This window comes from Gymnogyps californianus, chromosome 2, assembly GCF_018139145.2.
Source record: "Gymnogyps californianus isolate 813 chromosome 2, ASM1813914v2, whole genome shotgun sequence".
Lineage (NCBI taxonomy): Eukaryota > Metazoa > Chordata > Aves > Accipitriformes > Cathartidae > Gymnogyps > Gymnogyps californianus.
The window spans coordinates 147940972-147967745 of NC_059472.1; the positions used below are offsets into that span (position 1 = coordinate 147940972).

Here is a 26774-nt window from a genome sequence, read left to right on the forward strand (position 1 = left end):
GACTTACCATGCTAAAATGACCAGCACAGGAATTTTCTTTTCAAGACAGTTCTTTCTTCCAGGATTTTTTATGCATTTTATTAAACATTCAATGAAAAGATCGTGTCTTAGAACGAAGATCCAACTCCTAACATAGTTGTTGCTGACATATTTATTGCTGACCTTGTTGTCCATAGTTTGATGCTAGAGGTGGCTCATTCCTTCCCAAACCAAGGGCCAACAAATGGAGGCATGAATTTCAGTGCAGAAGCACCAGCAGAGAGCTCTGATTAATATTTGTTTGCCTGAAGAAACATATGATCTTAGATTGTAAAATAGTTTTTAAGCTCTTAATATGATGTCTTAGGATTGGATAAGTCACACAAAATGAGCAAACATGTTCATAGGTTGACAAGAATTTTGGTGATCTGAAGATTAGATACTTAAAAAGAAAATGCTATTAAAGGCTGACTTCTGAAAAATGAACCTAGAATTTGCATTATTTTCCTGATGCCATATTAGAGTCTGGACTATAAATCCTTCTGCATAGAAAGCTGCGAGAGATATCGAAACATAAGGAGACACCCATATCCAAAGTGAAAGATACTGAGTTTACATAGTTTGTTATTAGGGGAAATTGCTTAAAAGCAGGAATTCCCAATTTTCAGTTTAGATTTCAATCTTTTGTATGGAAAAATGCACATAGAGAAATAATAAGCATCTCTAAATTAAAAAGAACTTATAGACCACCTGCTACAAGTTCTTTATGAATTCTTTGTCCTGTACAGAGAACCTCTTCAAACTGCTCCTGCAGACAGGCAAAGTCAGATCTGAGCATGTCTCCTACTACACCAAGTACTAAAACTTTAAGGGAAATCAGTTGTGCTCTCCGCCGTCCTCAGTAGAAGGCTCATGAGGTACACTGGGACATTGGTGCCCTCTAGTATGAGCCACTGTATTTTATTGGGCAAGAACCCAGTCTCCCTCTTTTGCCTAGCAGAATCCAGATGTAGGATTCAGCAATAACTTTAAGCAAGAACAGATGTGTTGGAGCACAGTAAAGTAAGTTTCCCTTTCCAGAGCAACAGCAGCAAAAGCATTTGTAACAGTAGTAGATCCTATTTTTCTAGAGTTTGTTGGGGGGCATTAAGCTAGCTGCTTGCCTGTTAATCTGACAATTTTGCAGTTTACAGAAGCTAGTCCTATAATTCTTCTGACAGAACTGTACTCCTGGATTTTGTAAGATAAGAAATTATGTCAACCGAGTTGAAAAGAAACTCCAAAGTTACAACAGCTACCCCATATATTTTGGGAAAAAAGAGGTCTTTCTGTAGAATAACCTTTGCAAAACCAATGTCTAAAGCTGAGGGGGAACGCAGAAATTAAAAATTAATTTAGGACTGTAGTGAGGGATTTACTTTATGACATCTGTTTTCTAATCCATTTTTTTTCTTTTCTGCTAGGAACAGTTAATGCTCTTAAGTATTTTCCTGTCAATGTTAGGAAGATCTGAGGAGTTAAGGATTCTTTTTCAACGAAATAAGAAGACATTAACAAAAATAGAAGATCAAGTTAATTTACCCTATCAAGGCAAAATCTATCATTATTTAATGCTCTGGTTTGTGGAATTACTTTGACAAAAATTATCTTCAATCTGAGATTCATATGTACTTACTTGTAACATCCAACAGCACAAAGCAAAACAATAATCTCTTTCCCTTTGATAATATATGGTCTATGTCAGTGGTTAAAATGGTTTTAAAGTTTTTCCATTATTCAAATGCAATTTTGATTCATACTGACTAATCATCACTTGTGTTCCACTTTCTAAGAAAAAACAGCCAGACCATTTTTTATTTTGATGCAATAAGTATCTTTAGTAATATGTGATCACCAAGAAGGAAGATTGGGGTCTAATCAAAGATTTTTTTGACAGAAGAACAAAGTTCTTAACCTAGATTGAAGACTTAATTTGTCATAACAAGTTTCTATAGGCAAGCTTTGAATAAAACTCAAGGTTTAACTAACTTCATACTGTACTTTCCACATTGCTGTCCATAATAAAGAATGAATAACAAAAAACCCCCACTCAGTATTAGCAACCACACATGTATCTTCATGAAACTTTAATCCTAGTTCAGTACTAATCAAAACGTCTCTCGGAGATGCCTAACTAGCTATGAAAGACAGATAGATGTAGGACAGATTACCAAAGATGCCTCAAAAAAAGGAGTTGGTTTTCATCATGTGAAGGGAGTCCATTGTAGGAATTGTAATTGCCATTACTAGAATGGCTTCCTGTGAGGCATGAGCCATATACAATTTAAGAAATTCCCTTGACTCTAAAGTCAGACTACTTGTAGGAAAAAAACTGTATGAGATTTAAATCTCTATTCAGGGATAAGAGATCTCTAGAAGAGAAGATCCCTATATTAACCATTCCATATGTGAACTAAGACTGTGTATTAAGCAGTCCACAAAATTACTATACAAAGTGAATAACACAATGTCAAGAACTAAAATGAATATAGCCCAATAATTAGAGCGTACACTGCCAAATTCTTTTCATGAGGTAGGGTTTTTTTTAGTCTTTCCTTATGAGTAAGCACTATCTGCCCTCTGGAACAACTCATCAAGGATATCTGCAGAACATTCTGAAAACAAAAACATTTAAAATGAATGTTCTTCCTGATTTAAACTGATGTGTCTGACTAATGAACAAGGTAACTGGGTTTATTTATCTAAACCAATCCTATCTCGCTCAATAACCGGAATGACATTGTTCACAATTGATTAGGACTCCCTTCCTGAAAATCATTATATAAGAAAAACTATGCAGATAAAGTTATTTGCTAACTCTTCCATAAGTTTTCCCTCAGTTCTATACTGCGCAGGCTTTTTCCAATTCATGTTTGGCTCTGAGTATAAGACAATCATTTTAACCAATATTCATTGGAATAACTTCCTTGAAGACAAAGATTATCTGAAAAAAAAAGTATATACAGTGAGTCTCCCTTTGTCAAATTAGATTCCCTTTTTACATCACAGAGAATGTAACATTAAAATGAAAGCAACTTCTACTTTTAATAGGGATAATCCCTATCTTACACATGGGGTGACTTGAATTTTTGTTTATGTGTATTTCTGTAAAAAAATTTAATTTCGAAAGTGTGTTCAAAATACATTACTACTTTGAGCATTTTTAAAAAAAAAATTTATCAGAACAGTCCAGTAGAATAAGAATTCAGAGTAATAAATTGCTTGGGTTGAAGAAAAAAAGAATAGCGAATGCAGATGTTGCCTTCCCTTGGGTCAAAATTAATATTAACTATCTTCTGGTTTTCGCTAAATACACTTGAAATACTAAATAGCATTGAAGACTTTTTCTAACTAATACATAGTTTTGTTGAATCAAAAACCAGGATACGGTTACATTTTCTTCTTTTGGATTATTGTTTGGTTATATTGGCAAAAAACCCAAACCACATAGCTACAAACAAGTATTTTTGTTTTTAATCTGAAAATACGGACATTTTATTTAGTGTCAGTCCTTTAACATTGTTTTATCATTGTTAGCATCAATAAATCCAAACAGCAGTATACCATCAGGAATTTCTCTTGTACAACAGCAGTGCAGATGGAAACATTTCACAGCGCTGTGCAATGCAGGATTTTTGATTATGCTAAGTTTGCCAGTTTTAACTAACGACAGTCTTCTAATATATATTTACTGAAATATAACTTTGATTGCCTAGTAATGTCATCACTCCATCTTCTAGAAGACAGCAAGCGTGAGCTGACGCTATAGTTTTAAGTTCAGGAGCAATCACACGTCCTTCCTCTTTGACACACCGATCCTTTTCCTTTGTCAAGAAAAAGGAAATCTTCATATAAAGGGATCAAATAACTTCCCAAACAATAGGATCCTCTTCGGTCCATCAGGAAAATTGAACCAGGAATGCAATTCAATATAACTGTTTTAATTGTTGGCTTGAGTCTTGGTGTATTTCCTCTTTAACAGTTCTTCAGTAAACAGGATAATGAAAAATCATGTGATAGGATCACGACAGCTCTACCAAAAGAAACCAACCCAACCCAGTCCTCTTCTCCACCTACTGGCAAAATGTCTTAGCAAAGTTACAGTGGCCATATACCGAGATCCATAACCTAATCTCCATCTACACTCCTGCAAGCACGTTTTAACCCATCTATGCATTCTAACACATTGCTTGATATTGAAAAGGGGAAAATTGGTGAAGAGGATAGTTCAAGGACTTAGATGTAGATTTCAGCTGCAGTATTCAGTCTGCTCTATGTAGCAAGAATGGGAGTGTTATTGTACAAGTGCATTTTGTACAATTTGTTTAGCTACTTGAAATCATTTATTAAATATCTTCTCTTAATATATCTTAGTCACAGGCTACAAACACAATTGCAGCCCACATCAAAATAGTTTAAAAGAGCAAAAGAGCATGACAGGAAGCGGCGCTGGGTTACTCAGCAAGTGGTCTTGAGGACAGGACATCTTTCAGTGTGAGTGCAGAAGGAATTATCCCTGTGACTGAAACAGTGTGCATTAGGAACAGTTAATGGAAAAGGGAATTGTCAGTGAGTATTGGCAAATCAGACTGAAGCAGAGTTCAAGAACTTTCTTTTGCAAAGACAGAAAGAAGCTTTGACTGGAAGGAACGCCCCTGCCAAATCTAGAGCAATTTCTTGTTTTGCTGTATCTGCTCTGCAAGCGATTTGTTTCCAGATACTCTTAACAACGGGAAAAGGAGACATGACGAAGCAGTATGAAGTTGGCAGGCCACAGGTCACTCTTTTCTAAACAAAAAGAGCATGAAGGAAAAAAAAAAAGGCTGTGGTTGTTTCAGAAACCACAACTCACAGAGACACACCACTGAAGCAACTAAGTGACCCGGCTGAATACAGCATCTCGTCAGTAGTGTCCAGACATTATTTTTTCTTCCTATTGCAAGGGGAATCACCCTGCAGTTTTAATAACATAGCTTATGACTAGGAGGTACTCTAATGGGAAACACGGAGGACTAAAGATAGCAGAAGGGTAGGAACCAGAAGACAGCTGGGGCAGGCAAAGAGGTAAAACAGAAATGTTCTGCTTGCAGGTGGGGAAAGGCGTAGAAAGAATGTCATCTTTTTCTCTTAGTCTTCCTCCAACTTATTTAAATAAGAACTTTATTTCAGCACATTGGTCTGCTTGTTCACAACTGCAGCATTACTAAGCTTTACAAGCTGTATATATCACCAGTTCAGGCGTTTTGAAAGCAAACTTACCTGAAAGTCTTGATCATCAATTCCAAACCTCTCTCTTAGATTACGGAAAACCATTGGACAATATTCCTTGAATTTGAAATGACTTGGCATGTTTTCTCTGAAAAAATATAAAACCAAATCAACTTCATTCACCTGCATATGTAATAAGTAACTCTAGAGTATTCTATCTCAATTCTCTTCATACAAAGCATAGGATAAGGAGATTTACAATCTCTCTTCTAATGCTTTCTTTATTTCAATGAGATTTGGTCTCACCATGTTCTTTTCTTTTTCTTTACAATGTTTAATAAATTTATACATATTTGTCTCTAACAAGCTACAACATAACTGGATGAAATAAACACAAACTATATTTTGATAACTTTGGAACCTGGACTCAAAAAGCAGAAAAGAATGCTTTCCCATTGCCTTAAGATCACTTCAAAGGTGAAATCTTAGATTGGATTATACAAGAATTACTATACAATCTGTGACACCAGAAAGTACTGACAGTGCCAAATCTTCAAGAAAATTTGACTCATTCAGTACAGGGCTAATTTTAATATCCTAGTGTTAATTTCAGACTTACAGATGAGAAAAGTTATTTTGACCTTTGCCATAGAACAGAAGACCCAAAGTAGCAGAATTCTTCCTTTTTCCCCAATATATTCTTGAATAAAATTCAGGTTATACACAAAACACCACTAATAGTTTTGTATGTCTGTACATACTGTTCATGGAGCATTTTATTTTTAAGAGACATAGCTATTACATGAAATGATCTTAATACTTTTGGAGCTTCTGAATGATTGGTATGATTTTGTATTATGGATTATAAAAAGCTGAACATTATTCAGCTTTGATATATGCTTTAAATTCTCATTCTTGTTCAAATATGTCATTTAATAAAAAGTACATGCACATGAATTTATGTTTTTAAAAATACCCAAATAAATGCTTATATCAGCCATAAATAATCACACCAAGAAAGGATCATCTTCAATATATAAGATACTCATAAGGCAGTAATAAACCATATGGAGGAAAAATACTACCCAGTAGCCCTTGCTGTTGCTTTTCAGAACAGCGCAGATGGTTATGTTTATCATAGGATTAACTTAATCATCAAAACTTCAGTCTCATGAACTGAAAAATAACAGTTCATAAAAATATCACTGTCACTATCCACTTCTACAAAGAATTGTTACTTGTACTTACTTGTTGAAAAGGTGATTGTCCACCTTTATCTTTGAGTACGCTTTGAAATCATCTGGCATCAACATAACAGGGATTTGAACATGGCTCAGTTCATTGATCTAGAGGAAACAAAACATATTTAGTTGCTGATGTCTTTGCAAAGATGTTGCATGTGTCTTACGAAAATGTTATTCAGTCTACTATTTCTTGTGTATATGTCCTCGGAGTCAATGTAAGTAAAAGAAGAATGCAAAAGCAGTTTTATTCTTTCCAGATTAAATGTGATCACAAGATTGATACTTTGGAAAAGAAGAAACAGCATTCTGTATTTATACTAGTTTTAGAAAAAAAAGTGCTTCAAAGCACACCTGGAGTGTACTTTTTATGGAAGGTCAATGAGGATGCCAGCAAAACAGTCTTTAATCCCAAGACATTGTTCTTGTTTCGTCAGTTGAGCTATGCTTTTCAAATTCTATATTTCAAATGACTATTGACCTTTGCAGCTTACAAAGTAGTCTTACATGTCTGTGTCTTGAATTATTTATAGAGAATAAAGTGAAATTTTGCTTACATGTGAATGCACACACTTTGGGCTCAATAAGCAGAGGTTTGTTTCTTACACTAGTGCAGAACTCAGCCGACTTTTTGCAAGTCACAGCATTCAGGCATTTTTTTGATTGTTAAGTCGGACAAACTATTTAAATAGCTAAATTTTTGCTTAGAAATAGATGGAGAAGTAAGTTTTCCTTATTTTGTTATATTTATGGGGACCATCTATTCTTTCTAGCTTTGAAATAAACATTGTCAGTCTTCTCAAGATTAGGATTTTTCATATATATTTGAAATCCACTTCTGACCACACCTTTATGACAAAATGCAGACAACTTCACCGTTACCTAGTTTGTAGGCATGTTTTTATTATTGCATGTATTAATCTACCCTTACTTTAGTAAATTTTAACTAAAATATGATAAACATGAGACAGAGAATTGTTAGCTTGCAATGATGCTTTCAAATCACGAATGAGATGCTCATTACAACAACAGTCACCAAACACGCATGACATGTATTTTACCTATGTTCTTACAGTGCTCTACACCCTGGTCATGCATCTCGATTTACCCGCTCAAATCGTTGTGCTCATGCAGAGCACATTTTGCTTCAGCAGTTTTCTACAGGGTTTGGAAGGAAAACCCCCTCTATATGAATACAGATGCACACTAGGGGTGGCTATAGTAACACAGGGGTGCTCCTCTGCTCTTAGCACCGCTTATCCAACACTGTTTTCCAACTAGGAAGCTGTTAGTTGCCTGTAAATGCTATCCTGCTTAAGAGAGGCTTTTGGAGAAACCTTCACTGAAGCAGCTATAGGTTATAAATATTGGAGGAGAAAAATGCACTCACTCCAAGTATGACCTTTTGCAGAACTGAAGTTAAACAAAATAAGAAAACAGTGAAAAACCTTTTAGCTCTTAAACAGAGGAAAGAAACCAATGCAAGCAGGCAGGTCAGGCAGCCTCATCACTTCTCAGTACTTTCAAGTGCCAGTAATGTTCCCTGCCATGTTCCATTTTTATTATTCAGATCCCTGCAGCCCACATGAAAACTGATAAAATCTGTTGAATTTACTTTACAGAATGCTTCTTCAGAAAGCCCTGAAAAGCTCTAGACAGAGGCATGGCAGTTATATAGCAGAGCGGAGAAGGAAATAGAAAGATGTTTCGGATGGGCTGAACGTGCTCTGCTCCTTGGAGTTGTAGAGAGAATGCTCTTTCCTCCTTCCAAAGGAAGAGAAAGGAGAAACTCCAGTAAATTTTTGAAAACACTGCTGTACAAACCTAATAAATCATGCTGACACTTCATTAAATATGACATAAAATAACAAAACATTGATCGAAAATCACTACATCTAACATACGTGCTCTTTACTACAGTTGATATTGCCGTACATCAATCTCACCCTGAAACCACAGGGCAGGATCACGAGTCTGCAGAACTAGTCTAGCTGTTGTACAAATAAAACTAGGGACAAGTAGACATATTACGCAGAGGTATGAAACTTTAGATTTGCTCATACAGAATTACCTACTCTTTTAGATTGCCAGATCGTACAACAAATTCCACACTTGAAAGAGGGATAACAGACACGCATGTACATTCTAGCCAAAAGTGATCCCAAGAACATCTTCCATTGAATACTGTCAATAATGCTGAATTCACACATCTTCAATCATCTACAGTAACAGCAAGTTCGCTTGCAAATTTGGATTTTAGATTATCAAAATTGCATTGATCAGATTTTCACATGCATTTGCTTTCTTAATTTGCTGATGTAAAGTTTCTCTGGATACATCTATAGATTTGCTTTCATGCTGCGAATGTTTAAATTTGTGCTATAATGATACAGTTTTAATTGTACCTCTAGGCCTTACAAATGTCATCTACACAGTGGAATAACATAGCCAAAAGTGCTCGTATTTGCATACTTTAGAGATTCTTTTATTCTAAGCAAAAATTCCAAAATACTTCTAGGAAGTTCCCTACAAGATGTGAATATACACTCCCCCACCCCCCAAATCAAGCAAGAAAAATGAAGACTAACAGAAGGTTTGGGTTTTTTTGGTTTGGTTTGGGGTTTTTTTTGAGGGGTGTTGGTTTCTGGTGTTTGGGTTTTTTGTTGGGTTTTTTTTTTGGGGTTTTTTTTGAGATTCATCCAACTCCGAGGTATGTAGAAGTAATTTCTCTAACATTTTAGGGAATTCCTCTCTAGCAGAAGTGGAAAATAAAAAAGCAGGTGACAAGCACACAGTAGAAATTACCTTTGTTATAGCACACCAGCTGAGTAATAGCATGTCCCACCGGCACAGGCCACTAATTAATTTAAACCTTTTAAGTATAAGGTCTGGTTCTTTATGCAACAGTACATTTTTCAGATAGATTTGATGAGGCCAGATTGGAAACTGCACACAAGACAGAAAGGAATACCCGTGTCATTAGATCTTGGTGGAAACTGGAACCACATTGGGGGGGGGGGGAGGGACAAGAAACAATATCCAAAACTCCTCCACAAACAGCTCTTGAAAAGCTAAAAGAAAAGGGAAAGGTCAGAGGGATCAATTCTCCACTTTGCCATCACCGTGTAAGGAAACGGTCACATCTGAAAGACACTAAATGTGAAACACAAAGACGACATTTTGAGCCTTCCAACTCATCTCAGATGAAAATTTTGCTTCTTTTTCTCTGTGTCTGAAAGTCAAGCATGACAGAAAATTTTAAGTATGATGCATGTGATACCTTTGCCAAGTATTATTTGCGTCTCTTCCCGTTACCCATTAAATACAGCTAGCTCCCTTAGCAATAGCAAATGAAATGTGACTGTGAGGACAGAAGTTCAGTATTCCCAATTACAACAGAAACTGTGTTACAATAGCTGTAATAATTATCTAAGAAATAAGAAATAGCCATTTTCCTCTAAGGAGTGCTTCTGAATGTAACAAAACCATAAGCAAGAAATAATTTCCCACAAGAGATAATCACGACGCATAAATGAAGCAGAGAGAGCTCACTGGACAGAGGACTGACTTGTTGCTGAGGGCTCAGGAACAAACATTCATTTAATTACAATTACTTCTAAGACAACCCACATTTATAGCATCTCTACAATAAATGCATGAACATCATACTGAGAAAGAAAGTTCTTTTAGTCCTGCAACCTACATCCTTTAACTGCCCTGATTTGTTGTTGCCAATGCAAAAATTTTGCTGCAGTTTGTCTTGTTATTTGAAACGGACAATGCTTACTATATATCTTTGAGGTATTTAAATCCCATATAATAGCCTTGGAGAATGGATTATTTTAAATATGAATGACTAAGATTTTAGTTGCACGGTAACCATGCATATTATGCATAAATGCCTCATGTCTATTAATGACATTTGTAAACTCATGCACACAAGATATTCATAAGTGACCCAGAAACCTCCTTTTAAGTAATTTATTCAAATATCTTCTGTGATATTGGTATAAAACCAGGTAGTTATGTGAGACTGAGACATCCCCCACAACTTACGAGCTTTAAGGAAGAACAATTTTAAAAGCTTTAGACTTGCATCGCCCCTTTAAACACATGGTACAAAAAATTGTGGCTGTAGGGATCTGCTCAGAGCTGTGGCTCGGTCATAGCAGGTGGGAGGGGGCCGAAGCGAAAGGAGGCTTTCAGGCAAAAACCGACTGATTGCAACTCATTTTGCTCCTGCAGGTTTAGGATTGAATTCACACTGTCAGGAAAACAGAGGTTGTAATTAAACTGCAAATAAGGGAATAATAAAAGCCTACTGGACATTGAATAAATAGTAAGACTCAGCTGGTAATGATTCTGAAATTAGCACACAGAGAGGTGTTCCCACAAAGCCATCTTATATTGGTGACATTTCAAATAAGCTTCTCTAATTTATATGATTTGAAATCAAGCAATGAATATATCATAAATTGTTAGGCATTATTAATGGCCCTTATTTAATTCAGATACATTCACCCTAAACACCACATTACTAGGGCAATGCATAATTAAACATTAGTTTTCATTCTGTCAGAACATAAGCAGCAATAAATTGCTTGTATGCAAAGCAGACAATGAGATATTTAAGCAGCATATAATAAAGGCAATTTACAGCATATATTGCATATTTAGCTAGAGGAGCCAGAACAATGATCCTGTTCTCCAGCAGATACAAGCTGATGCCTATCACTACAATGCTGCAGCAAGAAACCTGTGTAACACATTACGGTTGGTATTATTAAAAAAAAAAAAAAAAAACAAAAAACCAACAAAAACCTCGGACAAAATCAAAGCAGCCATGTACATCAATGTCCAAGATTTCATCCCAAGCACATCACAAGTCACATGCAGACGACTTAACAATGCCTAGTGGTTCCTTTTGAAACTCTCTTCGTATTTAAAGCCTTCATTCTGTACGTGGTTTCTTGTATTTAATACCTCAGCTTTAATATGCAGCATAGATACCGTTTCCTATTAATTTAACATATCAGCCAGCCAGACTCGCTGGCTGAACCTATGGAGGGATGGGGTGTTTCCACACTGAATAGCTTGATAAAACATCTCAATCGCAGTTACGGCTCTTGGCAATTTCACACACAGGAAAATCCCTGCTCCTCCGGATGCTGGATGTGGCTGAAGTTGTGGAAGTGCTACTTTCTTTTCAGCTCTGTTTATCTCCCAACTCTCTTTCTGAACTGAAAGCCAATTCACAGCAGTGTGATCTGCTGAGACAAACAAGCTTCAACTGGTTTGTTACTTTGAGAGAAAGTCAAGTGCATTTTTCACAGATTTGTGTATTTTTAAACAGATTTTGGAAGAAGTGGGAGTGGAAGAGACTTTGAAAGAAAGAAATTATTGAGGTCTAAAAATAGAATTGAACTTTTAACACCACCAGCAGTTCTGAAATTTTTATGTTCATGGTTTACTTTCTGCATCTCAGTTTCTTCTTTGGCAAGGAAACTTGCACAGAGCTCTGAAGAGAAAAAAATATCAGACAGTACTTTTCGTTCAGACACGGAGTCACCATTTTGACAGGGCCACAGACTTCTTCAAAGGCGCAGTTAATTCATTTACTGGTAGGTTAATGCTTACAAAAGCAAGCCTATTGGCTTCTAATGGATTGCTCTTACAAAACAAGGCTGCAGAACAAGAATGCAACAGAGGAAAACTGTTTGGGGTACAAAATTTCACATTTAGGAGACGACTTACCCTTCATTCTTCCAGCACCTTCTTGATAACTGAACGCCCTGCAGGTCTTACCAAACAGAGCATTTTCCTGACTACTAAAGCACAATCATCTAGAAGATAAAGTTTCTTAATCTTATTCATTCTACTATCCTGTAAAAAGCCATTCCAAAGCTGTTCCTATTTCGCAAGGAGTAGGGGTTTATGTTAAAGCACAACAGGCCGAGTGGTGACAGGCAGAGCTACAGGCAGGCATTTACATCCTCTCCTCCCCAGATGTGGAACACGCCACAGTATCACTACCAGGACAGTAAACGCCTTGTGTTGAAGTATAAACTGAAAGCAAAGTGATTATTTTACAACTCTTTGAAATCTACCTTGAAGGGTCTGAAAAGGGTGGATGAGGTCAGCAGCTAATCAATTTAGTGGAAGACATTTGCCTGTTACAGGGCAAAACCATCATTTGATAAATGTCATTTGACAGTTTAAATTACACTCAAAGCCATTCTTGCACAAGAAACAAAAGGTTAAGCTAAGTTCTGCTGTAGAGAAATAAATCAGTTCAGCAAAATACTCCTTAATTTGTTTTAAATGAGGTTTTCATCATTTCAATCACACAAAAATTCATCTCTTTTTTTCCCTAAAAGCACAAGGTAAAAAATATCTACCCAGACCTTTTTTTTTTATTAACTACACAATGTGCTAAGAGTTTAAATGGCATAGGAGACTTCTCCTATATAAGTAATTTCTGGTTACCTATTCAGAAACAAGTCCTGAAATTAAAGCAATTATATGACTAAGAAAAACCACAGAGTGAAGTATTTAATTTTCTCTGAGTCTTTAGGATCATTTTAATTTAAGGTATATGGAGAGGGAAAAAAACCCAAACCAACATAAAAGCCCACCTAGCTGCCAGAGTAATAGGTGTTGAAGTTTTACATGTCTCAAAACATCTACCAGTAATTACTAGAGCACCTTCATGTTTTTACAGTTCAGGTGATACCTGTCATTAGATTGTTGGCTTTCAATGAAATTCAATAATCTAATGCCAGAAAAGTAGGCCCAATTGAACCAAATGTTTTTCAAATTGCCTTAATGCAGAAAGACATGCTTTTCCCAAAGTACTAAACACAGAATATCTGAAATACTTTGCAAAAATATTAAATATGCTTTATGGATTTAGAAATTCTGAGAAATGAACACATCAATTACAGCTTATTTACTTTTTATCAAAAAAGTAGCAAGACTTTTTTGAAGTCTCATGGTCTGCCTTTGAATTAAAAAAACCAAAACAAAAAATTTCACAGCAAACCCCAGATGTTTTCATGAGACTTTTTAGTTGCTGTTTTCAACAGTACAAGGATATCTTTGGAGAGGGAAGGTCTGTAGTACATGCATCCACGTGGAAAACAGGATATTGTGACATACCCGAGAAAGCTCTGAACAGGATATTGTGACATACCAAATACAGTCCCAAAACAGAGGAAAAAAAATGGTTTTGAAGAGCATTCATTTCTTGGTGTTTATCTTTACATTTGGAATATCAGGGCCCAAAATACAAATGAAGGATTTTATAGCTTGGTTATCACTCCTGTTCAGAGAGTTTCGAGTGACAGTGTTTAAAGAAACTACAACAAAAGCACCAAAATCACATTCCTTTTACAAATGTTTTGATGCAAGTTAAGTCTTTTAAGTCTCCTGGACATTTGCAGTGTCTAGAAAATCCAGAACATCTGCTGCATACTGTCAGACAAACGTAAAGCCACATTTCTACAGATTTGGTTAAACTTCCTGTGAATCTGCTTACACCTTTTAGTGAGTGCAAAAATTAACACTTCATAATGTGCCAAATAATCAAAGACAAAATATAAATTAAGCAGCTCAGATATAATGCCTGTCATGATAATCCCCCACTAGGACAAATGCAATACTATGTACAAAGATATTAGTGCACGTTAATGAAATGGAAAATAGAGTAATAGAAATGTGACTTATTTGTAGTGGAGATTTTTGACATGAAAAACAGTTTGAGTAGCAAATGGCATACAAAAATAAAGTGCAGTCTCAGTCCAAAAGGAAACTGTAAAGCCATGAAAGTCTTTTAGATTTGGATGAGTTGTGATGCACACAATACAGATGAGCTCATCCTTGTTTGCTAATGTAATGGTTAAGAAGAAAACAAGACAAGGCATACAGCTCAGACAACTTAACAATTTGCAAGCTATTAGCTAGTGGGCCTGCCACAAAATTGATAAAATAACATTTTATTTTTTGAGCAGAAGTACCTCAAGTCATCTTTTTTAAACTTCAATTTGTGTGCTGGGAAGTTGATGCACTTTAATACAAACTTTCATAGCAATAGGTACCTTCAGTTATTTTTTGAAATACTGATTTAAAATACACATACTTATCACAAGGTCTGATAGCAATCTGGTCTATATTTTTCTAATTAAAGAACAAAACGCTTATCTGGCAACAGATAAAGTTTAAGTTCACTTGGCTTTGTCCTGAAAGCTTCACAAGAGAATACCTAAATAGAGGAGGATGCTAGGAGGCACCAAGTATTTATTTATGACGCAGGGAAAGGTTTAACGAAAATAAGTTCAATTCTATATACAAAGTAATTCACAACTCACAGATAAACGTTCTGCTGATTTTCTAAATGATCTGTTGTGGATTCTGGAAGAAGAGTTCAACAAGCGGGAACAAAGTGAAATAAAATTACACTTATATTCCATGAATCATGTTACTCAGATTTGGAAAACAACCAAACCGACCAACCAACCAAACAGAAAACAGACTTAAAGGAGTCTATTACATAATGCTCATCTCTCATAACAGCTTTTAAGATCATATTTTTCAAGTATAACTTTTCTGAACAGGAAAAATGAGTCCATGCAGTTAAACATAAAACTCCAGTAAGCAGCTGAACAAATACGGAGATGCTGTAGCCTTACCTGAATGCTACACCTGCAAAATGAAATTCAATAGAAAAAAATTCTCTTCAACAAAGAAAGGCAAAGTATAATGGGAAAAGAAACCTAAGGAACCATTTCACATAACACGTGCAACTCAGCTGCTTAATAAAGAGGAAGGCTTTAAAAGCATCCTGCCTAAGAATGACAAACTGGGATGGCTGCAGAATAAATGCCATAAAGCAACAAGTGAAGGCATCAGATGGGCTTCATTATTGTTTAGAAGCAATAACAAATGTCGAAAAGCCAAATGTTTTGGTTATTTTTATACTGGCATAATGAAGGTAAAGTATTTCACGTTATTATTATTATATTATTATTATGTATTAAGGAGAAGGAAGACCAGCTTGTAAATAGGCTTTTTGGTAACACACTTTAATGTGCTGTCATACATTCCAACCTCACAAATATGTTATTATTTAGGAAATTGTTGACTTGTGAAAACACGACATTAAAACATGATTCCTTCTGGCCATTTCTGACTATGGATTAAGTGAAGGCTGAAGCCGTGAGGCAAATTTTCTGAAAACAGAAGCAATACCATTTGCATTATATAAATCTAATTTATGAAGTTAATTAACCGAACACAAGTGACACCAGAAGCAAGTACACGAAGGTCATACTACAAGTATTTAACTGTTCTGTAAAGCAGCACAGCAGTTATTCTTGGTAACATGGACCTTACAGAGTAATCGGAAAGCAGAACTTGCTCTGCCAGCACATGTTAGCCTTCAGCTAAAACAACATTTTTTTTTTAGCTCTCAACCTATATCCTCCAGGAGAAGTAATAATTTTTTGTGCAGCACCATGCAAAATATTGTACTAGAAGTCCAAATGGGTAAGTATTGCATTTCTTCGGTTTAGGGAAATCCCTTCATTTATCTCCCTGATGCATCGTGGTTGCACTGTATTCCTCTTGCATTTACCATGTAATTTTTTACTTCAAAGTAGTGTAATGCCTAAGGTCAGGCTGATAGGTCCGTAGTCACCTGGGAGGGTTACCAGTCTTCCAGATTTTATCAGGATGCCATCCAGACATTTTTTGCTGCATGAAACCACTGTATGGGCTCTGTTTATGAAAATGCTGTCAGAGCAAAACCAAAAGTTGTTGCTAGTCAGGACAGTGTGACAGGTCCTGGGAGGAGATATGAAAGGCCTTAACTTCCAAGGAAACCAAAAAGAGCCCGAGCTGGGTAGCAACCTCAGAACAGACATTTGGGATTTTAAGTGTTGTTTTAGCACTTTCCTGCCACCTCTTCTGTGGTCATTGAGGCAGGAATCCTTACTTGTTCTCCCATATATAGTTTCTAAACATGCATTACTTTCCCCTTCTCACAGACATTAAAATACACGTTCATTCATATACATACTCTGCAGCTTCTGGCTACTGAAGCAATGAGTTTATGTGCCAGCTGTTCAGTGTTTGGGAAAGAACAATATCGTGGTGTGTTTACAATGAGCTGAGTTTCGCTTCTGCTCTGGATATCCTTTTTCCATACAGAATCCCAATTTATTTTGGCAGTAATGCTATACACAAAATTTCATAGATTTATTATCATTACTTATTGGATATTAACTGCCGAGATATAACAACTGCAATGTTCATTTTGCTGCAGGCCGAGTATTTAAATTACTGCCTGGTATTTCATAACCCCAGAAAGCCTTCCTGGCCTTGCAGAAGAGGAAGGGTGCGAGGGGAGGGTGCAGCGGAGCCGCTGGGGGCTTATTGACTCTCAGGTCCCATCACCCTCCTAGTCTGATTAAGTTGGGAGTTGAAATGATTATACAACTCAAGGTAAACATCTTTTTTATCGCTTGACGCGAAATAAAATATAATTTGTTAAAAGCAACATAATATAATAGCATGACCTTTTTCTTCAGTTTACAGGTCAGACTTTTGTTACTGAAGGATTTCACGAGCTTAGGGGGACAATAGGACACGTTCAATAGGCAAGAGAACATAAATCTGCTTTCTATTTATATTTGTCATAGCCCATAAATAAAAAGCAGCTCTGGTGGTTTCAGTGCCGTTAATCTGAACATGCACCGGTGTCACGGTGCCTCTGAAGGGAGATCAAACAGCAATTACCAAACTTTGTCATTCAGTAAGCACGGCGACAACAAAACACCACTTTTACTGCAAAGATAAAGACAAAAACAAACTGTAAAGATAACAAATTTTCTGTAGTGGTTTCTACTACACTGTCCATGGCAACATTGTTCCGAATCCAGTCAAAAAGCATTTCCCATGATTAGGTGGTTGATGCCAGTATTTGATCAGCTGCCACTCATTTCCTCTCCTGGACTCCAGAATCACATTTCTAAGACTCAGAGAGCAGAACCAGCCCACAGAAACTCTCTCTCATCCCTGACGTTTGACTTAGGTTATGTATTGCTGATGAACAGTATGAGAAAGAAAATCTAGCTTTTTGATTATTTCCATACTTGAAAATCCAAATTAAAAACATTTAACAGATTTAATTTATCCCTTAAGCAAGAATTTCATATACATATATACATATTTTACACACACATATAAATAAATTAATAAAAAAAGCCCTGAGCTACCAACACACATTTTCAACCATTAATGCTAATCTTAATATAGGAAATTCTCCAATGCAAATTAAAAAAAAAATAATTATGAGTTCTGAAAAATGCACCCACAGTGAGCACAACATTGCATTTTTGCAGAGTTGAAGCCACGTAGTATCAAACCAAGCAATATTTTTGGGACCAGAGGCATGAGCAGACTGCCTGCGCAGTACAACGGCCAGTAAACTCGGCTCACAGCTGCTTTGCATCACCGCACCAGCACAGGCGATCTGGAATGTGCACCCTTATGCCCTCCACATTCCTCTGCGCACACATACTCATTTTTCCATTTTCAGTCTTACTAAGAAATATTTTTTGAAAAACAATGTTAAAAAGGAAACACAGCCCTTAGTTTTAATTTTAATTTAAACCTAAAGAACTGATAAAGATTTTTTTTGTTTGGTTGGTTTTTTTGAAAGAGAAACTCACAGTAAAAGCTATTGCCATTTTTCTCAAGGAGACTGAGACCAAAAGCTGCCATACCTTGTAAAATGCATCATAAAATGAGAAATAACAGTAACTGCACTAATGACTGGACTTCCCGCACACAAGACAGCCATTGATTTCTACTGTTAATTAACTTCTACAGTGGCAGAAAGGTGGAGTGGCTGAAGGGTAAGGTGGTGGCCCTCCAAGCCACAAGGAGTCAGAGGGAAGTGCACATGCAGCAAGCTAAGGAACATGCTTGTCGTTTTTCCACCATCAGGAAGGATATGAAAACTAGGATGGATTAAAAGTATCTACTTCAAGCTTGTAAGCTCAGGCTTTTTTTCTTGCATTTGATTTCCCCCCCCAGTTATTTATGGAAGCATTTATGATTTTATACAACTTTTGACTGAAAAATGCACAGTTAATACTGGGGTATTTTTCAGGAAATCTAGAAGAGACACCTCTGCCTAGTTACAAGAAAAGACTCGACGAAAATAGGTTCAGTGAGCCGCAGGTGTTTTCAGAAAAACATATAAAGGCCCATGCTTCAAACAAGTCAGCATTGCCAACATCACCCCCAGAACCAGCACTTCTGGTCTTCGCCATTTTTCCCTGCTTTTGCACCATCGTTTTTCCTCTTCTGACCTACGTACGTGTGTGGTCGGTCGTGTGATGAACCAAAGCTAAAACCCAAACCAAGCCTACCGAAAAGGATTTTTGCTCATTTGGATCATTTGCCAATCCTGCTCACTGTGAGGCTGCAGGAGAGCGGAGGCAGCAGAGAAATGCTTCCTTCTGCAATTCCTTAGCTGAAAAGGTTTGGACTATGAGCTAAAACCCCTCAAGCTGGAAGCATTGGCCTGCAGTCTTAGACGTGATTATTACAAGGTGAATAAAGATCCATCAAAAAAAGTATTTTTGAAATTTAAATGAAGTTTTAACTTCAATACCTTGCAAAATGTATCATAAAATGAGAAATAACAGTAACCTGCACTAATGACTGAACTTCCTGCACACAAAACAATTTTGACATTTATTTTTGCCGCCAACATTTAAGAACTTAAAAAAAAAAAAATCAGTGTTTGCTGAACTGCAAAACCAGCTTCGGGTAACTAACTTGTTTTTCAGGTGCAGGCAGAATATTTTCTTCGTTTCTGCTAACAGAGTTGAACAGATAGGTCATTCAAAGTTGAGAAACAAACTGGGAGTCAAAAAAGCAAAAAGACTTGTTTTCCTTTTCTGGTTCCCTAATTAAAAAATGTTATGGAAGATGAGCTCTAGTTTTGAAATTTTAAGGCGTGTTTGTGAGTTGAACTGATTATAGTCTTCAGATAATACTTCCTTTGTTTAAAAAAAAAATTATGATGTCAAGTATAAAACTTGGTTTGATTAACTTATTTTCCACTCTGTGTCCAGGATATTTAAGGTTGTTTTATTTAACTTAGAAAAAAGAATGCCTGTTTAGCACGTTGCTTCGCAATTTCTCAGATGGAGCTTGACAAAGGGGCTTTAAAAAAGGATCTCTCTGTTAAAAAACAAACTCTTGCCTGCCAGCCCACTGTCAAGAATCTTCAGAGGAGATGGGCATACAGTAGACCTTCCTACTTAGACAGACAGTACTCACTTCATTAAATACAAATGCAAAACAGAATTCAAATCAGTTATATATTAACAAAAATCAGCTGCTTATCAATTTAAGCTTCATTTAAATTTAAACTTCTGCTTTAAAATTCACTATAGTCTTCTGCCTCAGCTCTACAGATTCACTTAAGGAGAGCCTTGTTTGACATGTTTTTGTCTCATGCTACCTTTTGGATTCTCAATTGATGAGATTTCTCTAATTCCCAAGTAAACAGAATTTTATCTATTCACAGCAAGAATATGTACAACTGCTAAGAAGTGGTGAAGAAAACTAAATAATCCTGAATGCTTGGCTAAGAACTGCCATGCCTAAGCCTCAACAAGACTGAAAAAGTATACATCCTTGAAAAGAAAAGCAATTAGATTTCTTTAAGTCTTAAAATATTGTCATTCTCTAATTCAAGTCTGTATGACAAGTTTTCAATATTTACACATTTCTCCCAGGTAGATTTACTGTCCCAATATAAAAGAAAACCCTTACCAAGTTTTGCATTATTTATCAAATGCAAAACACAGGTATCCTATCTTGGACACCCAGATATAAGGAAAAAAACCCAAACATTTACTCCAGTGACGCTAAGTATAAAAAGAAAAACTTAAGACTAGGTTTGTAGAACTTCAAAGTTTGAAGCAATTAATAAATTCTGAAGTGTACTCTACCTCTGCCTAGGCTTACAGTTGTGGTTATGTATGACCTTCAGATCATCAATAAGCTCTTTATCAGCCAGTAAACTTTATATCACAAACTCCAAAATGTGAATTCAAACGGCAGTGAAACTAAAAGCTCTGCTGAACTTTTGGTTAGGAAGATTATCTTTCCAATGCTCATCTCTGTTTTTCTTCCTTGGACTGAAGACTTCTTTGCAGGCCTCAAACACAGGAAGGCTGCCAGCAGTGTAATAACATCTTTTTGTCTTCAGGCTTTCTGTATTGTTGCCCTCCCACTTCTACTGTGTAGTAGTAGATAAGCCCAGAAGGCAAGACAGATCAACTAAAGCCAATTTTCAGGAGAGCTGCACTTGGCACAACATGAGGAATACGTTGTTTTTCTAGGGTCATACTCGGGGGGGGGGGGGGGGAAGAGGTAAAAAGAAATGTTTTAGACCACAATGTGTAAACTCAATGGGATAAAGATGACTCGTATGGCCCTGGCTGGTTCAAGTGACCTCAAATACTAACACAGATACCATCATAGAAAACACTAAATAAATACACGCTCTAAAATACATACTATCTATGTGCCAGTGCTAAAAATAGCCTCGTATTAATCTCTGCTAAAATACTGAATGATGGATAAACAGATGCTGTTGTACTGTGATCACTCTAACCGTAGCAGTGAATGTGCTTACCAGACCCAGGACTGAAAGACTTAGAAGCAAGAACTAGTATTTTGTTCCATGTTTGTACACTGCCTAAGAGGAAAGGTCCTCCATTTCCTCCAACACAAGGGCCCCTGAGCATCAACTGCAGTGCAAATAGACTGTCACATGGCACGAGCTCTAGAGGGACCAATGTATACGTATTCACAAAGAATTGAGATAACTTACCCCTCTCTGTAGGAGCAGAGGTTTTGTTTCTCAGTGACTCATTAATGAAATAAAACATGTCAAGGAGAAATGAATATGACTAGCTCAGATGAATCCCACAAGGAAAGCAGCCAAGTTTCCTCAACAGTAAGGTGGAATTAAGGACTAGTACCACCCAGAAAGACATTTGAGTTACTTCTTTTGAGGTTTTAGTACACATGAAAATTATATATACAGAATGCTGTATTCTCATATTATTTCACTTTGGTTTACCATCTGGAAATTATTAGTTTTATCCAGATCATAATGAAGTTAGAGCTAGCTCTGCACTTGAAAAGTGTCACCAGTAAATCACAATGTAGGTCTAATTTATGCCAGCAAAAAACTGCACTTTGCCATTGTAGCTTACTTTATCTCTCATAAGCTGGAGATATTTGGTACAAGCTGTTTTGGAAGGAGTATGGTTTCACAAGCAAATTGAAAACACATAGCGGCTCCTGTCTATCGGCTATGCTTGTCAGAAACCAGTTCCCATTAGAAGCATGGCTGGTGCACCTGTGTCTTCAGCACCCAACCTTCCATGGATTTTTGGGTGCCCACTTTAGAGCACTTCTGGTCTGGTTTTCAGGAGTGCCCAACAGAAACAGCTCCCACTGACTTTTGTTCAATTTGGGTAAGTCTATACTTCCAAGAACTAGCTAGACAATGTTTCTGATTGAGGTTTGGCCATGAAGGCAAACCTTACTAGTGGAGATTTATTTCGGTCAAAGTTTTCAAACTGAAGTAGCATTAATTGCTGTTGAGATCTCTTTCCTATGAAAACTCTGTCAGTTACAGTCAAAATAAAAATCCACAATAGATATTAGGCAAATACTTGTGTAAGTTAGCATTAAGTGATTAATTTACTGTTGACTAGTGGTACTGTGCAAGCCATGGTTTTCCTATAAACTATACAGGTCTTACAGCCTAAGGAAAGCATTAAAAAGCCAGTGACATAAAACAGGAACAACTTTAACTTTAGAAAGTATGAATTTTGATATTTAAAGAATCTCCTGACAGAGCAAATGCTGCAAAGAATGTTATAAGTATATAAAATCCACTGTTGTCCAATTTCCCTTTTAGAACCTCAAACCCACAAACTGTCACCAGGTGTAATGGGGTTTTTTTGTTGTTTTTGAAAAAAGGAACAATTTGCTAAAACTAACATCACTGCAATAATCTCTCTTTCAGCTCCTGAGACCATCTCAGCACACCAGACATTTGAACTCCAGTTTAACAAGTGCTCTGGAGGAAGTTAAAAGTCCAGACCATGAGAAGGACTTAATGCTCCACAGAGAGAGAGATGAAATGCATTTGCAGTAAAATTATTAAAATGCTTATGTGGCTCTTTAACAGCATCTATTCCGTCTTTATACAATTGGTCATTTTAATATTTTTGGTAGTAGATTCTTTGAAAGGAGAGTGCTTAAAGGAAAAATGTTTGAGTTCACAAATTACTGTATTTATTGTTTTATAGAATCTAGGGAAAATTACAAGTGTAATTTATCCTTAAAACATCCACTTCATTGTTAACACTTACAAAGTATATTGAAAGCACTTGGTGCAATAAAGAGGAAAATAATATCCAAAACATTAAGTAAATGGTTTCAACAAAGAAATTTATGTAACTTGCTTTTTACCTTACTAGGAGTTACAGATTGCCTTCTTTCCTTATGCTACGAATGTATCTGAATAGCAGGCTGAATTTGGCAACAAAGTGATTTTTAACAGTACACTTAAGTACATTAATGTCTCCTGGCAAGCAGTAAAATCAAAAGCAAATCTGGCATTCACTAGCTGAGGTGGGGGCACTTCCAAAGCAGTTTACTTGTGTGTTTTTACTAAAAAAGAAACACTCCACCCCCAAAACAACCAGGAGACACTTCACTAGCATCTGCTTACCTTTCAGACTGGTTGCTGTTGCAGTTACTATCAAACAGTTCCCATTCACAAGCGTAAATAAAATCCAAGATCCAACCTGCTGGAGGCTCTTACCAGCTCACAGTTATACCTTGACCAAGAAGCACCTGAAGTGTTCGTACCGAGTTGTCACTAGCCTCTTCACCTCCTCTCTTCTTAGTCCACTCTAACCAAAATCAGCCTTTAGTAACTCCCGATTTACAGGAAATACAGCAGACACCTAAGTAATTTCTCACTCCCTTCACTTTCCTTCCTCCACCCTCCTTCAGCAAACTTTGGTCTTCCCCAGACAGAAATTACATTGATTGAAGGATTTAACTGTAGGCTGCCTTAAGATTCAATGCAATCATTAAAGTTGTAAGTAGTTTTTGCAACTATTAATAAAGCATCAGAGCAGCAACACTCACACACGGCAGAATTCAACTGACTATGGAAGTATCATGAGCACAAGGCTCAGTTGTACTTATCGTGATGGAGATCTAATCAACAACAAACTGAGTCCAGACTGATTTTGTCATGGTCAAGTGTTTAAAACAGGCCATAAGATAATGCCCTTAAAGCACCTCTTTCTCTGTGCTAATTCCAAGCGGAGCTGAGGGTGACTAGTTCGGCTCTAGACATCTGCTACTGTAGAGGCAGGGCAGATTTCACTTATCATTCCTTCGCTACTTCGCTAATCAAATATTTGCAAAGCACCTACTTACTGGGGACTATTATGTAGTATGAACAATTTTTGGAGACCGGGGATAAAGACTGTTGACTCTTATGCAAAATACATTCTACCTCACAGAGGATATAAATACAGATAGTCACACCAGCAAATAGCAAAGAGAACACGCAAAGGTGCTAGGAGAAAAAACTCAAACCATCAATGCTGGAAAGACACACAACAAGCAGAAGGCCTGTGAGCAGCTGCTCTTTTTGTGAGAACTAAACCTGTGCAAGCGCTTTGAACTAGTAGTAATGCTCACTGCAGGCTAAGGAGGTGGAAGAGAAGGAAGGAAGAAGAGAAAAAATACAAAGCCTCAGTTTTGGTTTCTTAAACTTAATTTGATGCAACTTTTATACATAAGCACGTGTCTTGTCAACACACTTCAACATGAAATATGCAGTGTTATTGGCAGAAGATATTTTCCTGGCCCTAAGTCTACATCTGAATTATCAGTCATTTACACTGTAACTAGCTTGAGATTTGTTCTCTTTTTAAATCAGTGTATTATGTTTCCTGAACATTTTTCTGATGTTTTAAAATTGTATTTTATAACCAGCCACAGATTGTTATCCAGTTTTTAATAAAAGGACAGGTAGGGAAAACAAAAAAAAAGTCATTAGCCAAAATAATCCTAGACTGGAAAGAGCAACTAGCAAACACATTTATACCACCAAAAAGTATTTATTCATTTTTGAAGTCTTAACCACTCCAGAAGACTTTCCACCTCATGTGGAGTGAGTCTAATTGTTTGATTAGTATATAATTATCACCATACACCATTTCCATGTGAAATCTTTTATATATCATGCACTAATTCACCCCCTACTTTCACTGTAATTTTAGAAAGACTCCCAAGTATTTTAAATATAAAATCCTGGGTGCACTATTTAACCTATAACACATCAACTTCAATTTAGTGAGACTTTTATGTTCATTAGTTAGGAAACCTGAGTTACAAAAAATGAAGAGTGCTGCCATTCAAGGAGAAGCCATGCTTTTCTTATCTGTCACTGCCTGAATGAAAATATTTATTTGTAGCAGGGGTGTTACCCATAAGAAATGGTTAATGAACTGAAGGAGCTTAACCATACCTTTAGGAAGGATTAGAGAGGACTTCGATCAACTCTTACAAAAAGCAACACACATACATCCTAAGAGCACAGAGGCAAAAACCTCCTGCCACATTTCTGAGGAGCCATTTAGCAACATGGTGATGAACAGCAACCTGGAAAGCAGGCTTGTGCTAAAAATAACCACTGTTTTCTTTTTCTGGAAAAATCAAAACACGCTCAGCCTCCAGAAGCAGAGATCTATATTAACAGAAAAGGAAGTATGCAACAATGATAAAGTCCTAAAGATAGTTTCTATCTGCAATGTAAATAATTAACTGAGTACAGGCTGGATTTGCTCTTTGAGAAGACCAGAGCAATCCCAGGAGGAAGTTCTGTTCACAACACATGGTCACTCACCTCCCAGTGTTACAGCTCCAGTAACAGCTCCTGCCTTTGGGCAAAGCAGGATTTAAGTCCAAACACCTTTATTTCCTTCTCCCCCTCCCTCCCAAACTGTACTCTGCAGGAAGCCTTGGACTGGGTGTGACATATAAATACATGGTTGTGGACATAATCAAGACAAACGAGCAATTATTATGAAAAGTGTGCAAAAGTTTACAGTCAGAAGAAAGATTCCTCGCAAACACTTTTCGGCATTCAAGAATGGAGGCTCATCTCGATGGTGTCTTTTTAAAATGCATGTCAGGGTCTATTCCAAAATAATCTCTTGGTTTTCTGCTGAACCACCAGTAACCAAGGAAAGCAGAACAGATTAAACTAGTGTCACAGCAGTTTTTCTGTGGGTAGCCTTCCCCTCTCTCTGAAATGCCACACCAAGACATTGGATTCAAGATAAAACAAGCCAGAGCCTTTAAAACAGAAAGAAAAGAACAAAACAATGGTTTTATCTAGTAGGGAAAAAAAGTTGCTGTTTTTTGCACAACAGAATTAATGCCGATGTCAATATTCAGTTTCAAGACAAACGAATACTGTATGAAACGTACAATGTAGGACAGATATTTTAAAGACAAGACGTTCGAAGTAAAGGTGTCTTTGACTGGAGTCTGAAGTTCGGTGCTCGGGAATGTAGCAGTGCTGAAGACACCCTTAGTGTTTCTGTGTTTGATGTAACTATACCCATGAGTGTCTCAATCAAAATGTAGCAGACTCCGGTGTCTCCTGATACCAGACAGGATGCACAGTCATCATGTTATAAGCTCCTGCTGAGGTTCACAGGCTTGACACTCCTTTCATCCCAAAGGCTGTGGATCAAAAATATCTGCAGTGATGTCTATGGAGTTGCCTCATAAACCCACTGAAATAAAATGGTGACTCAGACTCTCAGTGTTTGTCTTCCCTATAACCAAGGGAATAAGGCCTAGGCCGCAGTATTTGAACTACAGTAACTTAATGGAAATTCCCACTGACATTGACAGGTTAACAGGAAGAAAAGCTAAGAACTGTAGAAAGAAACTAAATGAAGGAGAGAGAAACTCAGTGGTAGGAAGAAAGCAAAAAAAATCCAGGCAAAATCCAAGGTATCAGCATGATGCTCAACCTAAAACATCTATTTTTGGAGTTACAAGTTGTTCTGGGCACATCATCTGCCCAACTATCTTTGTAGTTGTGCGTGTTTCTAAAAAAATAAACCAACAGAAGAAGGTTACCTGGCCTTTCATACACAGTGA

At 36.8% G+C, this 26774-nt stretch overlaps 1 protein-coding gene across 5 annotated transcripts in view; it reads right to left on the minus strand.

The window, feature by feature from the left end:
- The window catches only part of PIP4K2A (phosphatidylinositol-5-phosphate 4-kinase type 2 alpha), a 120955-nt gene that overhangs the window by 44019 nt on the left and 50162 nt on the right, over positions 1-26774 (minus strand). For 3 of the 5 annotated variants that reach the window (XM_050891150.1, XM_050891152.1, XM_050891149.1), the window contains exons 2-3: positions 6475-6572; positions 5278-5374 (exon numbers count right to left, since the gene is read on the minus strand). In XM_050891150.1, the coding sequence (XP_050747107.1) occupies positions 5278-5374; positions 6475-6539 (162 nt within the window). In that variant the 5' untranslated portion in view covers positions 6540-6572. Of the gene's footprint in view, positions 1-5277; positions 5375-6474; positions 6573-10523; positions 10558-26774 lie in introns of those variants that run through there. The other 2 variants (XM_050891151.1, XM_050891148.1) reach the window with 2 other exon arrangements.